General features: G+C 37.0%; 1 protein-coding gene across 2 annotated transcripts in view; it reads left to right on the plus strand.

Annotated features, from left to right (window-relative positions):
- The window catches only part of cfap299 (cilia and flagella associated protein 299), a 68,192-nt gene that overhangs the window by 20,732 nt on the left and 28,123 nt on the right, over positions 1-19,337 (plus strand). For both annotated transcript variants that reach the window (XM_056744932.1, XM_056744931.1), the window contains exon 3: positions 10,967-11,057. In XM_056744932.1, coding sequence (XP_056600910.1) covers positions 10,967-11,057 — 91 coding nt within the window. The remainder of the gene's footprint in view (positions 1-10,966; positions 11,058-19,337) is intronic.

A 19,337-nucleotide genomic window follows, 5' to 3' on the forward strand; every position in this document is an offset into this window, starting at 1 on the left:
TGATCGATGATCAGCTCAACTTCACGGATCAAGTTGCCAGCACCGCCCGGTCCTGTAGATTCATCCTCTACATATCAGGAAAATTAGACCCTTCCTATCAGAGCATGCTACACAAATCCTTGTCCAGGCTCTTGTCCTGGCCAGACCGGACTACTGCAGTGCACTACTGGGAGGACTTCCAGCTTGCACAACCAAACCTCTACAGATGATCCAGAATGCTGCGGCAAGAGTTATCTTTAATGAACCGAAGAGAGCACACGTCACTCATCTACTCATTAAGCTACATTGGCTTCCCGTAGTCGCTCGCATCAAATTCAAGACTCTGCTCCTAGCCTACAAGACCACTACTGGTTCGGCACCACCTTATCTTAAATCGCTAATGCGGACATATGTACCCGCCAGATCCCTACGCTCTGCAAACGAACGACGTCTTGTGGTGCCATCCCATAAAGGTAAAAAATCTCTCTCGCGCACCTTCTCCGGATCTGTTCCACCTATGTGGAATGATCTGCCCACTGCTACAAGATCTGCAGATTCTGTAGCCATCTCTTCCGCCAACATCTGACTGATCTGTTCTGACTCTTTTCTTCTCTACTCTAAAAAAAAAAAAAAAAAAAAATGTATGAATGAATGGTTCCGTATACTGTGTTAGGCTATATGAGACTAGTCTTCTTTTTGATTGAACTTATGCTTTTGTTGTACTTGTGCTGTCCTAATTGCTTCCATTATCTACCCCACTTGTAAGTCGCTTTGGATAAAAGTGTCTGCTAAATGACTAAATGTAAATGTAAATTTTACTTCAAAAAATTGTGTGCAAAAACTTTACATGAATTTTATTTAGGTAAAATAAGTAAATCATATTTTAGTTTTTTACAGTTGATGTAGGCGGAAAAGGAAATCTTTTGGGGATAATTTGTTAACTGTACGCATGGTAAGATGTAGTGATCATTTTGATATTATCACATCAACTGCTTCTAGTACCTTCTTAATATTTGCACACTTTTGTTTGAATTTCAAAATCTTCAAAAAGTATAGCTCAATGAACAATAAGCATTCTATTTTTTTTCTCTCTAGTGCTCTCTAGATAATGGCATCGAAATTGGCCATTTAAAACTCCTTTTAGTCACGCAATAGTATTTAGATATTTCGGGCTTGTTATCACAGCCTCCTAGGAAAAATGAAAATGATTTGGTCTTTTTACTCCTTTCCCAGTCTCTTTGGTGGGATGGTGCATGAACCTGTTGTTTTTCTCAATAAATATATAGGCCTTGAGGGAAAAGTGGTGCTCTGAAGATTAAGCAGGGCTGGACTGGAAACATTTTTCTTGATCTTATATGTCCTTTGCATGCGTTTCATTTTTATGTCTCTTCAAACCACAGATATGTGTGTAAAGCTTCAATATATCTTTAATGATTAAGGCATTGACATTCGGACAACATTCTGTTGACAATGATAAAAAAAACATAATCTGACTACTTTTAAGTGGTCTATATGAAGTCAAATTATTCACATTGGAGCCAGAAATCATACCCTTCTTCCTAAAACTTGCAACTCAGCTGTCCAAAACATTTACAAGAATACAAAGTGTTGAGTGCATTCAGAAACCTATACTAGAAAGTTGCATTGTGGAAAAGAAGTGAAATCTATACATCTCAATCCTATGTGTAAAAACAACATTGTTATTTTTATATTCCTGAAACTGGTTTTGGAACTCAGAACATCTGGAATACCATACGTTTGAGCTAAGGACTTTTGACGGGGCTAATAAATATCATGACGGGGGTTGTATAGCGGTATTAAACTGTAACGTACACTTTTGGGGTTGGCTTACACTAGAAACGTTTATAATTTACATTTCTATAAATCCATCTATTTAGCGAATTATTGTTACATTTGCATACCAATATATGAGGACTTAACATTTCTCTCATCATTTCATTATTCTTGGACTATTTCACAGTGATGATAAAGTTGTTATGTGTGGTTTTCTTCTCCTTAACTTGCCTTGTTATTGACACAGTTACACTCGAGGGCTGTGTATCAAGAAGAAAGACCATCTGTACTCCATTTTGGGAAAGAATCTCTTTTATTATCCTTCACTGTGATTAATTACTTCTGTGGGCGCATGGCAAGTCAAAATGATTCCCCTCTTTTGTGGTCACAAATTCAAGTTGACCAACACACATCTGCTCACTAACGCAATATAATAATGTGATCTTAGGAACGCTTTATGGTTAAAAATGGTAAAACATATGTAGTTTCAAGCTAGATGACACTATTGTTATTAATTTGAGGAGTGAATTTACCCTCTCAAGACATTGAGCCTCAGTCTTAGAATTGTTGTCTAACCAGAAGAGTCTTCATGTCTTATGTTCAAAACTCTCTTAAATAGATTGTAATTAACCAAAGTCTATGTGTGCATCAACACCATATTTCAAGCACACTTAGACTTGGGGCCATTATCATAATCCTATAAAAATGGAGGCTCAGTTTCTTTGCAACTGTGTGTCTAGGCTATTGAAGCCAAAAGAACCCCCCCTCCCTAGTTCTGGCAATCGATCCGTACTCGTTGAAAAGGGACTGGGTATCGATTCTGATGTTACGATTCAATTCCGATTCACAAGCTCTCAATTCGATTCTCGATTCGAGTCAATGATTAGTACAATTCCTATAGATATTTCTAAAAACGGTTAGTAACCATCAGGTAATAATGGTGAATTAAAACAGGAAATAAAGAGCCACAAACCTGTATATTAAACTTTAATTTATGTTACACTTGGGTATATTGAAACAGAACAGTTACATACCTTGATCAAACAGGGTCAGGTTATTTTAGGTTTAAGATTTAACAAACAAAATTTCACAAAATTAGCTGTAAATACAGGCTGCAATCATAATAACCGTTGCCTTTAATGTGAAGGTGATGTTAAATTTGACAACAAACCGGCATCCAACATGTTAATTAGGCAATTGGAAGAACCATACGCTCCCTGTTTTAACATCCACCCGTTGTAAAAAGAAAAGTGACATCTAGTGAATAGTAGTAGAAATAAAATCCACGTAAATGAATGTTTATTACTTGCAAAAATATGAAAGAAAAAATCAATTCACAAAATTTTCCATGCAGCCTTATAAAAAGACACATGTTACACATGCAGAACTGTCCCGACAACCTTGTGCAAAAACGAATCGGAATCACAATTAGACGGTGGGACACGGGTTCCGCCCCTGTGCTCACCACATATGCCACTGCCAAGAAATTTGCAAATTTTAAAGCTGTGCCGGATGTAATGAATGCTGTGTGGTAAATTTTGCTGGAGGGAATTTATGTTTTCTTAGAAACTTTTTTATGTGTGACATCTGGCGAATGAATTAATGTGTACTTTCCAATTAGCTATGTAAAAATGTAACTGAGGCACATCTGTTTGACACACACGTCAAATCCAAATATTGCACAGCTGTGAGACTGTGTATTTTCTTTATAGGTATGAACTAACAAAACCCACTAGTGATGCTATGACATTTTCTAGCTTAATTTGCTTGTGTTTAGAAATTATACTGCTTAAATAACTGTTTAAAGGGATAGTTCACAGTAGAATGAAAATCCTGTCATGAGGTTCTCACCCTCATGTCACAATCGTAAGACCCTAATTCACCTTCAGAACACATATTAAGGTATTTTTGTGAAGTCGGAGAGTTTTCTGATGTCTTTACTACCATCTTTCTGTGCCTTGAGAGTGGTAGTTGCATTGCTGTCTATGGGAGCAGAAAACTCCCAGACTTCATCAAAGAAATCTTCAATAGAATTCATCTTGCATCCTCTTCGTCAATGTGTGCACGGCAAGGTCGTTTTGTGCTTGAGCGCCACCAAGCCATGTTTTACTGTAACTTCAGCCGCTCCAGGCACGTGAACAAAAGCGCCAATCTCATATGTCGGCCAGTTTTTAATGCAGAGTGTCAAACCAAAAAAACGAGCCCGAGGCGTAAAAGAATTATGCTTTTTCGCCTGCCGTTTTGCGAGTTGGTGTGCACTCATATTGGTGCCCTTTGTTTAGTCAAGAGGCGTTAAACGTCGATGTGGAAAAGCAATAAGTGTGAGTAAGAAATTACATCAGTCTTTGACAAACTATTCCTTTAATAGAATAGTTTGTCAAATAGTTTGGTGGAGATGGTGGTCTAGTGGGTTAAACCACTGAACTGGTAAATCAAAGGTTGCTGGTTCAATCCCAGCATCCACCACCAGTGTGTCCTTGAGCAAGACACTTTACTCCATGTTGCTCCAGGGGGATTGTCCCTGTAATAAGTGCACTGTAAGTCGCTTTGGATAAAAGCGTCTGCCAAATGACTAAATTTAATTTAATGACCATCAGCAAGTTTGATGTTCCTCAATAATCACTGCAGATACAGTAGGAATTATAGTGATTCAGATCGATTATAAACACGGCTTTACAGATGTGACTCATAATGAAATAATAACCATAAAAATATTATGTGCTTATGTGGTAAGTAGTTGAGCAATAAGCAGGATTGCTTGCAGCAAACCAGTCATTGTCACAAAATTGAACCCCTTCTGAGTTAAATGAGACCCCTCGGCTTCCATGTTCTAATCACCCTGTTGGGGTTTATTTTGTGATAACAACCGGCTGACCAGTCTTTTAGTTCGACTTTGAATGATTGACATATCCATTCAGGCTTATATTTGTTTCCATAAAATTTTAACAATCCATTTTATAGATGTACGCTTTACGATGCAAGACATTGAAATGGTTGCGTTAGGACATTAGTCTACAGTGAATAATGAGATCAGTTCGCATGGTGTTAGACCCAGAAATGTTCCAATATTCATCCCATTATTTACATTATACGAACACGCATCTACTCCCATATCAGTGTCTATCTCTGACTGAGCATTTCTGTTTGCATAATTAACAAAGACTTGCTCATTGAGGTGCTTTTTTCAAACACTGTCTTCTTAATTCAACACAGCCCTTATAGTTGATGCTCTTTGACATGAAACTTGTTAAGTAACACCATCCACATGGGTTGATAAATGGGTGTATGAAAACATTGGCGTGCATTCTTTAGATTGATGGTCAAAGTTATTTCTGAGGTGTATTGGAAGACGCTGATCATTGTTAACACCTGCTTGTTGACACCAGACATTGTTATGACAACAGTGACTTGGGTGGTCATGTACTTTGTCGAAAAAACTGCAATTGCACGCTTAATTCGAAACATTCGAAATTGTGTGTACAACTTTTGTGATGAACTACCACATAAAACATGTTCAGTAAACAAACAAAACGTTCATGTGTAACATAAATTGCAAATAGATTAAACTTTTTATCGTGAGCAGAAGATTTGCATAGTAGTTGACGTGAGCTTTAGATCACTCTGACAGAGTTATGGGCCCTGTAAGGAACTGTAGCAAAGGCCTCTCATGCTTGTATTACAATGCATGGCATCCGGCTGCCCGTTTATGAACTACAGGCAGCCAAGTAGTTGACCAAAATAAATGTCATGTGTGTGTTCCATTTACTTAGAGCTTTTCCCCAGTTTCTTTCATCATCCAGAATAAACATAGCCGGGCCCCATGTGCATCATGGTCTGTTAAATCCTTTCTAAGCAGCAAGCCTGTTTGTGAAAGCCCCCCCACCTGCCACCATGTAACCTGAGCACGGCAACAGAGCGTGCCCACCAGGAGGGGGGTACAGGGACTCATTAGAAATATTATCTTCAGCCCAATACAGGTGCATAACATTTTAACTTCACAGCCATTATTTCTGTGACAGATACCAAATAGAGATCATGAGAAAAGGGTGACCTGTTGAGAAAAATATGAGAATGAGGCCGATTCTATGTACGTCAGTGTAACAATACACTCACATATAGTAGTAAGTTGATGAGGCAATATTTACAAAAGATGCAAGATTTGGTTACTTTACAATTTCTTTTTATGGTGCTATTTATAGTCACCATCCACTATTGACAAAGCAACCAGTACATTGTGCTACACTACAAATCCTTTTTTTCCACAATAAATAAAGATAATATAAGATAATAAAGATAATGTAAAAAAATTAAAACAAAGTAAAAATGATTAAAAAATATATCACTGATATAAATTATAAACAAGTTTTATATTAACCATTTCTCTAAGGTCAAACCAAGTTTCTCGATGATATATGGTGAGGTGAATCTCTGCTGTTCTTAGCTGCCCTTTTCACCTGCGGTTGCTCCCCCTTGCAGAAACACTGTTTAAACACGAGATAGTTCTCAAATACTTGTTTACTGGCAAGCAGATGATTCTGCAGGTATACTGCAGACATTATGAAAGTTGAGCAAATTCGGGGTGAATGACAGGGCGCGATTGCTGGTACTGCACTGTGAAAGGTCTGCGAGTTGAATGCCAATGAGTGTTATGTCAGGTGTACGGGCTGGAGTTCTGCAAATCTTTGCTTTCATGGAAACGTGCCATACATCATGGAGAGAACGTTTCGTGAATCGACAGAGATGATAATTCAAGAGAGTTTTTGCAATAGCATCTCCCACTGTGATTAATTAGCAGAGGGATTTTAGGGTGGAGGTGGTGTGATTTATTTTTATGAAAATATAATTTTGTCTCACTCCTTGATTATTTATATTTTCTGTCGGTTTAGTTAATATTTTTACTGAAACTAGATATTCTGGATATTTTTATAATCTGTGTCTGTATAAAAACACAGGTTTAGTGTAGGTTTGGTGTGTTTTATATTTCCAATCCTGTCTGTTATACTGCAATTTAAAAGTTCACCATAAAATTAAAATAGTTTACTAATTTATTCACCCTCATGCCATCCCAGATGTATATGTCTTCCCTGTTTCAGTTGAACATAAATAATCAAAGCAGAATGCATTGCTGTTATTAGGCGGCTTCAGATTCTTGCGGCGCGACATGAGGTCGAACAAGCCTTATGACTGTAACAGGAGCCTGACAGAGCCATAGGGGTGGAGTGACAAGATGTAGCCGAAGGATTGGAGGCTCAAGGCAACAGATGGTATCGACTGACCAAGGTGGACCTGGAGGGAACCTGGTGGAGCAGGTGCTAGCTGGAGATCCCGAAGTGTCCATCAGTTCTCCCCTTCGAAATCCTTCATTCCGAAGGGCCCTTTGAAGTGGCAAGTTATGAGCACTTCGGTTTGGAATAACCCTTCAATATGGCGGCCATGATTGTTTTCGCTCCGAAGGGCCCTTCGGAGGGCGATAAATCCCATTTGGATTGCACCGGAGGTGTCTCCAGATGCCAGCAGACCTAGGGCTGATGAACAGGCTGACGGAGAAGGCGGAAAGGGAGGCTTGGCGGGATCTTCTTGGAGAGGAGGTACTGGCTGATGAAGAGCTGGACTACACCCGTGTAGACTTGGAAGACGTGGAAGAGCTGTACAGGACCAGCAGGGACTTGGAATACGTGGATGAGCTGGACGGGACCAGCGTGGAAGTGAACAGCCAGTACTCCTCATTATTAGCACAGTTAGTTGCAGCTCACCCTCAGCGGCGGGAGTGTGGGTGAGGCTTCCCTCTAGGCCCTCGATCTCCACCAGAACTCCCACGGTTGTTGCTGGCTCATGCACCTGGTCAGACAAGTCTTGAGGCTCAGGGCGATGACGGGCTCAGTTAAGGGTTCATGCGCTGGCGCTTATGTCAGGGCGGGTTCAGGCTCTCCATCTACTGTAGGTGCAGATGCTTTGTGTAGAAGGGTAATGGTAGGCTGGTCTCTGGATCACAAGTGGGTCTTGAGTTGTCCTCAGCCAGGCAAATAGAGAAAAAGAGTCAATTTCTCTCCAGCACCCAATCCACAAAAAAGTTGAAATTCCCCTTTGGACCATCCACTAGCAGGCGTGCCTTAGATTGCTCGCTCAAGCTGGCAATGTAGAACACACAGAGCGATCAGGGTAGTGAATGAGGCACGCCAGATTTAAAAAGTCCTGGGTATAGATCTCCAGGAGACGGTCTCCCTGCTTCAGGCTGAGATGTTGGACCGAACGTCCATAGGTTCATCCCGGGAGAGGAACAAAACCAAAAAGCCAACAAAGGAAAAACGGCGCAAAAATTACTAGTGTTAATAGGTCCGGTTTTATGCAATGGAAAGTGATGTAAATACGAAATGCACAACGAAAAAGGTAATCCAATAGAGTGGTTTAATAAATCCATATGAAGGCAAACGCAAACGCAAACGCAAACGCAAACGCACCACACTAACGAGTGTATAACCAGACAAAGGAACTGAACAGAACAGGGAGTATAAATAACTAGACTAATGAGAGACTAAACTGAACTCAGGTGAACTTAATGAATAATCAACAGAAGCAAAGGACAAAGAGAGAACACAATGAAGACACCAAAAAAAGACTATGACTGTAAAACTATACTGATATCTAGGATTTGAATATTAAAGTTTAACTACCCTTGTAATGTCTCTCTTTTTAAAGCATTATTTTATGATTTTCCATAGTCAGGTAAGGGCAGCTTTTAGAAATGTTCATCCATAACGTCTTTATAAATGTGTACATTAAATGAAAATAAAATAAATCTTTATTTTTCTAAAAAGAGTCATCCCTTTCCCATTTATTGGTTCTTTTTGCTTCTGGTTTGTTAATTTTAATTAACAAAATTCCGGTATGTTGTCTACCAGAAATGTGTCTGTTTTTTGTCACATCTGTTATGTATATTTAATCTGGGCTGGGAAGATTACTTACAAAATGAATTTCACTACAGATTACAAAATACGTTCTTAGAAAAAGTAATTGGAAATGTATTTTGTTAGATTACAAAAGTTCTGTACAGAACACAAAGGGACCACCAAACAGAGGACTTGGTGTCTCTCTGCATATTATTTTAAATAAATCAGTTTTCCACAATATATCTTAAAGCAAAAAATCAGACAAGGAAAGGAAAAAATGCTGATGCTCAAGAAGGCAACAAAATGCATTAAGAGTTGGGGTGTGTAAACTTTTTTGAATCGGAGGCTAAATTGTACATATTTTGACTTCTGGGAAACTTGTGGTTGGTTATACACATGAAGGGCAGTACCAAATGAAAAAATATTATCTATAACAAAATAAAAAATCTTAAAGAGCACGTTCCACGCGATCCCAATTTTCAACCTTCAGTTAGTGTTATGTTGCTGTTAGACCCTAAATTATACCTACAATATGATAAAGCTCAAAGTTCAGTGCCAAACGAGATATTGTCTTTAACAGAATTCGCATTTCAAGGACTACAGAGAAGAGCTGGATCGGACTACAGCCCTCTGCTTCCCAGGTACATGATGTCACTATTCTGAGTCATTTTAATAACCTCCACCCAAAGGAATACGCAAAAGAATGGGCGAGGCCTTCCTTAGAGAAGAGGAAGAGCCACTGGAGTAGTGTTTGGTTATCAGAGATTGTAAACATTTAACTGAGCTACGCGCTAAACTACTTTCATCATAGTCCTTTAGCTGGTAATAAGAATTCAGCTACACACATCCTAAGATAACCAACGGTCTTCCATGACTTTACATCGGCCGTGAAAGCTGTTCTGTGTAATACACTGATAATGTCTGTGTGTGCTTACCTCTTCAACACTTCTATGAAGCATCCTTTGAAGTCCTGCTTGCAAATGTCTCCTGGTCAATTGGCTTGTTTTATTATTCAACTCGGGTCCAATATAAAAAGGCAAAACTAAATCTTCTCTTATTAGTGTTAATTAAAATAACCGGTCTGACGCCAATCGCTCCACCAAACGGTTCTCGCCTTAGTCGGAAACAACATTTGCGATCCCTAACAAAGATTGACTTTTGCACATGCACTAGCAGACCTCTGTTACGCTTCAATCGATCCGAATGTTTTTAACTGATAAAGTGATGTTGACGCCATTGTTACTGTTTATTGCTCAAAGCCAAAGTTTATGAATACACGTGCACTGAGAGGCTGATATGCTATGGGTGGGACATCTTCACACGCTCTAAGCGGGGAACCAATCACGACAGACCGGGACAGCTTTACCAATCAGAGCGTTTCGGCAGGAGGGACTTTATATAGACCTGAAGAAATCCAGTCGTTTAGTGAGAAGAGGGACAGCGGTGAACAATAGACTTGAAATATGTAAAATATAAGGCGTTATTTTAAAATTAGAAACATTAACATCCATTGATAAACACCCAAAAAACATAATCAAAGCCTCAAAAACAGCAAAGACTGGCTCCTTTAACACATCATCCTTTCTAAACATTTTCATTCCCCTTATCTAAATGCATTGTGTTTCATGGAAACTTATTTCCATCACTTAATAATTTTTCAGAATTGCGAGATTTAAACTCGAAGTCTCAAGTTATGAAATCAGAACTGCATGAAAAACACAATTGTAAGATCTTGCAATTTTGACATTTTTCTAGTGAGTTTATTTTGTTAAAATGTATCCAATTTTGCATATTCTGTAATGAAACACAGTTACTCAAATTTCGTATTTTAAATATGTTACTAAATTAGATGTATTTCGTTAATCCCTGTGTATAATGTACACAATAGGTCCTTAGGGTACAATTATGTACCTAAAAAGGTAACATAATTTTTTGTTGTCTATGCCTGAAAAAAAACAACCTTAGGGAACCACCTCAGTAAAAAAAGTACAATTTTAAAACAGTGAAATGTCCTTCTGAAAAAAGGACGATATGGTAAACATAAAAAGAATACAGTACATGCAAGTGACTAAAATAACATCACATCATGATAATTGGATAAATAATCGGATTTGTGAAATAACGTTTTTGGGTCTAGGAATAATCTAAATATGTTCAAATATTTTCAGCTATCATTTGTAGGATTTATGACTAGCAGAATTTATTACTGAAGTGATGTATGAAGCACCAGTATATGCCTGTGAGAACAAATTAAACATAGATTTTTTAAGGGACATTTCAAACTGTTTAAATGTTGTCTTTTCCAGGAAGCTGGCAAATGCAGGAAAGGAACTCAAAGATAACTTCCTGAGAGCCATGGCAGAGCGGGAGGAGGCAAACCGCAGCGGGGAAATGAATGTGAGTACAGTATTACAGCACTCCATTTGCTACGTAATGGGATTCCCCCAGAATATTTCTGCAATTCCATTAGGATGGGAACAAAATCCATACTGTGTCAAATGGAGGAGGGCAACCCCCTTTCCAACCTTTTCAAGTTGAGGATACAGAGTGTACATGTACATATTAACCTCTGTCTTTATCAGTAAACATGAACATACTTGTTTGGTGGCATTTTTGTTTTGTGTTGGGAAAGAATGAAGGTGTTTGTGAACATTGGCCTCTGTTCAGCACCTTTGGACACGACAGCTCCTTTAAAAAAATGCCTTGATTTATTTTACAAACAATGCATCCTAAAAGTACACTTTGCAACAATTTCAGGATTTTTTCTAGGTAAATACATCTTCTGAATTCAAATATTAAACCTTTGCCATTGTATTGCTAAAACATGTGGGGGTTTGCACAGGTCAGTGTCGGAAGTCTCGTACAAACTAGTCTAAAGGTTTTAACTTGTAAATTGTAGCCTAATAAATTATGGAAAAAAGATTCTCTATTGCCTGTTTTATGTTGTCATAGTTTGATATACAGAATTATCACAATATCCAAGATAGTTATGACCAGTATGAAGTCCTTGTGTCCTAATTTCTAATTGGTGCGACTGTGGTCAACAAGGGTCCTGTTTGATTATATAAATAATAATGATATTGTGTTAGAATGAAAAAAGAAGGTAAAGGTTTATTATAACTGCTTCATGGGTCATACACCCACAAGAATTACAGAAATCAAATAAACCTCTGTCCATGGAACCCAAGACCAGGGAAATAAATGAAATTTGTTCTGGCCAGCCGGGAGCGAAATGTTAATCTGCACTCATCTTGTCACAACCAGTTACAAAACATGCGTCTTTCCCGACCCTCTTGTACAAATCCCAGTGGGATGTGTGACTTCAGATCAAATGCAGAGCACACAGCAAGCTGAGCCCTTGTCTGCTGACAGATTTCCACAGTAATTGTTGTCTTTGTAAACAGGATTATTTAAAAAACCCAAATTCAGAGTTATAAATTAAGTTAGAGTATAAATAAGTTATAATTGAGTGCATGCAGCTTGTTCTGTGCGTGTTAAACACATTGTGAATCAAGAACTGTCTAAAATATCTATTCTTGTGCATAAATAACACATAAAATGTGTAAAAAAAATATGTTGACAGACCTTTACTCACACTTTGGATTATTTTCATATTTTAAAGTGCTTCTTTGGATCAAATTAGAACCGTATATATATATATTTTGCTTACAGTTAAATGCACATGTGAATGTTCAGTAAACTTAATACATTCTGGCAAGATTTGTATGTATATGTGTTACAGAAATATTTTACTGGCAATTTATTTTTAAGAGATATCATAAAGCTTTAAATTCATGCTCCTCATCTAGGTTATATATTTTGCCATCTGCATAAAATATATGTATATATATATATATATATATATATATATATATATATATATATATATAATACAATTTCATATAAGCATATTATTTGGTAATATTAAATAACGCATAACTTGCAAAATAAGGAACAGACTTCCCTTCTTGTAAGGTAAAGATTTGTTGATTTTTTATGTTCAACTTGGTATATCATAATTTGCTTTTTATCACAATCGTGAAGACAGTCGTAAGTATGAGGAAAGAAACTGCAGTCAACATCATGTTTCTGTTTTTCTTTTGTAACTTAGTTTACAAGCACTATATTGGTTTACTTTACTTTTCTTTATGTTCATTCTATTACGATAGCTTTTGATAATGTGATTAAATGATTGATTCTCCTTTCCAGTGTTTGAGTAGTGTCAGCTTTGGGGAAAAATAATATATGACGATTCCAATTACACATTTTGTCTATAACGCCCATGCCAGTCAAAACTTAACCCCTTACAACTAGTGTTTATTCTGCCATTTTCTCATTTAAATGGCGACTATTGTATTACCAATTTAACCCTTCCATAACCTTTTATGCATCTTTATTCCCTCCCCCAAATGTAAGCCTTTGTTCTGAAACGCAGTCATATGAATCCAATATATTTTGGCCTCCATGTGTTGTACAGTCCTAATGTTTGGAAACAGACCAAAGTAATGTGAAGTTTAAATTACACATGTCAGTTGTATAAATACTGTGTCTAATGTATGTTCCAGCTTGTTTTAAATCTGATGATGTAGAATTTCCCTGAAAGGAACAAATGTCTTCATTTTTGGGTGTAAACCTAATCACAGGCGGAAATTTCATCAGAAACAGAGGCAAAAATGCTACTGTCATTTAACTTTTATCAGCACCCTACACTAAAGCCTGGGCGTTTTGAGTCTCGTTGTTAGTGTTATCTCTTCCATCAGCTGAGCTCATAAAGCACTGGGCTCAGCCTACATTGTACTTTTCCTCCTTGTCCGTGTTGCGAAAGTTGCCCCGGTGCCAAAAGTCACACACAAACAAAAGGTGCACCTGGACAGCTTTGGCATTATTTACTCTGGGTAAGAAGTTAAGTTTTTTTTCTTTATCAAATCCAGGTCACACCTGTGCTAGATGCCTGAGGTGCTCTATTGTTGGGTGGTACACATTTGAAACTGAAGGTGCTCTAACCCCTAACCCCACCCCACCCTCTTGCTATTTGTTTTTGCTCTTTGGCCAACGATACAATGATGTCAGAATTCATGCCCTCTTCAATTTCACAGCTAGTGGAGTTTTTTTCCTGTTCATTATTTCATGATGAAATTAAGTCATCCAAGTGCATTCTGGGTGGTACTGAGAGCGGCATTTGAAACTGCATATAATTGAAACAGTCATATCATTGATGGTTAAACCAGATGTCCTATGATGTGACAGCGACATTTTTGAATGAGCACTCTGTGGTTTATAATTATAATATAAAATAGCATAAATGAGATTTGTCTTCATTGTTAGGTTGTTTCATAATTTTCGCAATGTCACACCATAGGACACATGTGGTTTATTTGTCAAGAGAGTACTTTTTAAAAAAGCACTGACTGCAAAAGGATAAACAAATTTAAAAGTGCTGTCAAATTATTTAATCACGATTAATCTATTCCAAAATAAATATTTGTATAATGTGTGCGTGTGTGCCATGTATTTTAACATGTGTATATAAATGGTTAGGTGACTAATATGCAAATTTGTCCAATGTTGTTATAGTAAAAAAAAAACTAACAATTAAGATAAATATCTCTTTATATAAATTTAAATAGGCCCTATACATAATATAAAACATAATATTAACAGTTTGTTTTCTAGATGTTGCTGTCACACCATAGAACATATGTACGTTTTATTCATAAACTACCCAAATGTTCACAAATGCATGTGTATATATAACAAATATTAATTAAGTGTATATAATAAACTTATAATTTAAGTTTTATATATTATATAGAATAATATATATAATATTATATAGTATATATCAAGTAATTAACATTATGTGTTAATTTAAATATGTATTAATCATATTTCTTAAATGTTATTTATACATATAAATACACATACACACACACACACACGTATTATATAAACACAATCATTTTTATTTTGACAGCAGTAAAATGAACTTTGTTACTTTGTTGAAGATAAACACTATACAAATGTTTGGACTAATTTTACTTTAACAAGTTATAATGGGACTTATTTAAATGAACACAACACAATTTGTGTACACTTTCTCCCAAAAAAATATGAATTGTTAGCTACAAATGAGGGTTTTGACACCGGTCAGGCCACGTGAAAACTTCATAGGTGGCACTTAGATAACATAAAAGCCATTGTGATTATATCTTCATGTGCTTTATCTAATCTATTTTCACCTGCAAATGAGCCTCTAATTACCCCCGAACAGACTTTGTTTTCTTAAGCAAACATTGCTGGCATTACTCGGCAGAGATAGGAGGATGTTTTCTCCTTTACAAAACCTTTTGTAAGATGAAAACATGGTTCAGAAATACTTCTGCTGAATGTTATAAAAGAACAGAGTTAAACCTGCTTTCCACAAAGTCCTCTGTTCACAGACCCAGTAAGTTCTGTATTGATAAGTTGTGCTCATGATGGTAAGTCATGCAGTTCAAAGATGGCATTAAGCATAGACATGAGTGAATTTCCCAGCCATATACCATTACAGTTAGTGTGTGTGTCCCGGTCAGTCGGTCCTTTGTCCTTGTAATGGCCAGTAAAATAACAATAGCATGTTGGTTTCAAAGCACTTGACCAAAGGTGGAGGTCCCTTAGAAAACAGTCATGCAGAGCTATCATGTGACCTCCTCTTGAAAGGCCCACAAAGACTTTCAAAGTATTGAGGGTTGGGGTATCTGACCCCACACACACACCCCACCTCAAGTTTGGATTCATTCATAGAATAGAGAGACAAAGACGGCCCTTTGTAAAAATGAATTTAGATATGCTTTGTATAGCCCTTGAAGGGTTTTCCATTTTGTGTGTCGAAACAAAATATTTGCATAGATTTCTTATTATTTCAATGATGCGGTTCATAAGCAACAGAAACATAAATAGTTTGAGTAAAACAGAGTCACATTTGCTAACATTTAATATGTCAGACCACGGAGATCAGACAGAATTAAGATCAAATCAAAAATGAAATTAAGTCAAGTTTGGGGTATATTAGCCGAAATACAAATGGCATGATGTCGTCTTTGCTAACATGGAAGAAGCCTCCCTAATGTTTTCCTGTAGCCTGCGTCTCTAATGAACAGCTGCAAAAGCTTCTGACCATCTTCTCAAATATTTGCCGGAAGATTTTGAGAGAAGATGAAACAGGACACTCTTAATCTAATTTCTTAAGTCTTCTGGTTTTGTTCCTCAGCTTGGTGCGTTCTCCAAAAGGACTCCACTAGAGACGGACACCAATGTAATATTTTTCATCTGGGTCCACTCTAGAAGATGTACATCACTGATAGGTGCCTTGTAACATTGTAACATCTGACAATACACAAGAGTTGGAATCTTGGCTCAGTTTAAAATGTTCATTTCTATTCCAAAAAACATAAAGCGCAGGCTTGTTTTCAGGATTAACCATCACAAACGGTTATCATAAACTCACTGGTCGTGATTCACTGATTTAAACTAAATGTAGCATCCTGCAGTTTCACTCTAATCGCTGTGTTGTGGCAACATCTTGATCTAATTCTTACATCATAAATCATAAGACTCCTCAAGTGTTCAAAAGCATTATAAGACTTTATCAAAAGTTACTTCCTTCGTTTCCAACTCATTCTTTTTACGTCCGCTCCTTGCACCTGTTTATCAACCGTTCCGATGGAATTCTGTCTCATCCACTTTTCCGACATCGTGATGTTGTTATTCCTGATACTCCTACCCACAGACATCATTTTTCAGCCTGACACATGACATGTGCTCTCTTACTTGTAAGGAACCATTTAACCTCTTTGCGCTGAAGGGTTCTTGGCTCTTCCATCCAAGGAATGTACACCTGCTCTATCAAGGCCTTCATTTTCCTTTCCGGATCTTTGTAACCTATGCTGTATAGCGCTCACGTCAAGAATGAGCTCAGCATGAGCTGGATATTATTTCAGCAGCTGAGGAATTCTAAGCGATAAACACTTGATAGATAATAGATGATGTGCAACCACTTAGGTGAAAATGCTTGGTTTGTAGCTATGAATTATATCATGCAAAGCAGGTTGAAAGTTCAAGGGCTCCCTCATGCTATCGCAGCACCTCCGGACGTGTGGCCTGGGCTTTGCGTGAAGCTCTCTTGTTGGTAATGGCTGTCCATCCGACTGGGAAATGCAATTGCACTCGAGCAGGCTCAGGAGCTCACAAAGCACATTCTTTGGAATCCTCTTTGTTTTATCAATACATAGTGGCCTGCTTGGATGTGTATTATTCCACCTGAGAAAATAGTGCACACCATTTCACCCACTAAGCATATCTTCAGCGAGAAGGGCCTCTGTCTCTCTCCCTCATATGCTGATGTGGCTTAAATCTACAAAAATCTTTGCAATTCTAAAGATGCTTTAAAGGATAGTTCATCCAAAATTGAAAACAATTTCATCAATTACTCAATATCATTTCATTCCAAACCTATATGATTTCCTATATTCTTTGAAAAACCTCAATAACTAAACAATATTGGTCCTCATTGACTTCCAAATATGGACACAAAAACACCAAAACCGTCTTCTTTTGTGTTCTACAGAAGTAAGTCATTCTGGTTTTGAACAACATGATGGAATATTAATATTTTGTATTATTTTGGGGCAAACAATCCTTTATGTCCTTTAAACACATTTTGTCAAGCTTTCTCTTATTAGGTATATTATGAACCGGTGTAAATCCTCATAATGACTTAATAGAATAGTATTTCTATATGGACCAATAAACTTAGTTTACCATAAGTCTTGCAGTTTCAAAACACTTGACATGCCAAATTCTTCCTATATTTTCATTCACTTTATATTAGTAGGTGCAGTAACGGATTCCCGGTCTCCATGATGGTTTGAAAAAGAGTTTTATCAGAAAGTTGAAGGCTATTAAATGTATATATTAATCCTAGTTTTTCTCTACTAAACTACATATATACACACTACCTGTACAATGTTTAGGATCAGTTGAAAAAAAGTTTCTCATGATACTAAAACTCTTTTAACTTGAAGGTGTGTGTTTCAATGTTAGAAATACATTTTTTTGACAAAAATATAATTGTGGCAACATATTCATTTACTTAATATTATAACCTAATTTTTATATATAAAAAAGGAATATTTGGAACAAATAATAATAAAAGTCAACAAGAGCATATATATGGGAGTTTATTTCCAAAAAGAGATTTTTTATTGTGCATTCCAATTGTTAATATCAATCAAACTGCAGTTAGTTTGTTTTGATTTTATGCCATAATATCTCATTTAAAAAATACAGCTAACTAACACAATAAAACACAATGATAACATAATAAAAAAACTTTTAAAATATTTATAATATCTTATGTACAGTATCTATGCTATAAGATAGAGAAACAACGTTTTTTTAAATATTGTGCCATATTTACGGCTATTTTGGTGTAAACGCTAGAAAGCAGTTGTTGTTGCGACTGACCTTGCTGCATATAGGAGGAGTATTTTGCCATATTCTGGATGGTTTTGAACCTCTGTTTTTAAGTTTGACTCTATGGCTGATAAAGAATCTAATGCAGCTTAAGTTTGGTCAATAATTAAGTTCAGAGGCATTGTTTGTGTTGTGAGGAATTATTTTGGAAGAATTTTCATCCTCAAAACCTATGGCTTGCTATAATCAGCATCAGCAGTGTTATATAAGTCTCTCCTATATTCCCCAGAGTTAAAATGTGATCATTGTTCTCTAGAATTTCACCTATCAACTTCCCACTTCCAGTCACCATCTGGTGATGTTGATATCACCAAGCATTCCAAGTCTTTGCTCTCATATATCTCCACTCCCTGAAAAACTCGAATCTGTTCATCATCTTCAGACAGCGGAAGACCTGCAATCTTTTGTGGGCGACTGACAGGCGTGCTAAAGTAAACATATTCTGACTGCTGTCACTCTGTGGTGCTCATTCAACAACAACCACGCTGCTGTGAACACAAGGCTCTAGATTCTCCTTTCGTCTGCACCTTACACTCAGCCAAAGTGCTTTTTTGTTTTTTTGCAGTTTGCTTTATTCAGCATGACTTGCAGTTTGTAATGCGAACAATGAGGAAAGAAACGATTTAGAGAGTGTCCAAACAAGATTATTTGACGAGAGGGTGTGTTTACACATGGACATCTCTATGCCTGCACTGATCAGATAGCTAGCTGTGGGTGTAAATAACCTCCAAGATGTTTTCAAGATGGATAGCAATTCTGTTCCACATAGAAGATGCAACGTGGCCAAGTTTAAATGCATCTGGTTGCTCGGGCCACATAAGTGTTCTTTATTAGAAACGGAACTGCACCAGCATATGGACATTTGGAGACCTCACAATCCACAAGTGAGCGAGCAGTCAGAGATGAGACACATGTATAGAGCAATTTGCCATATGTGGAGAGAGAGTTCAATACAAACTCTCTCAAATTTTAAACATTTAAAAAAATAACTTTTTAGCATTTAAATATGGTATCGAATTTATATCCCATTTGAGACCCTGGACCATAAAACCAGTCATAAGGTTCAATTTTAATTGAAATTTTACATCATCTGAATGCTGGAATAAAGGTTTCCCTTGATGTATTGTTTGCAATATTTGACGGAGTTACAACTATTTAAAAATC

The sequence above is a fragment of the Triplophysa dalaica genome, chromosome 4 (assembly GCF_015846415.1).
Source record: "Triplophysa dalaica isolate WHDGS20190420 chromosome 4, ASM1584641v1, whole genome shotgun sequence".
Taxonomy (NCBI): Eukaryota; Metazoa; Chordata; class Actinopteri; order Cypriniformes; family Nemacheilidae; genus Triplophysa; species Triplophysa dalaica.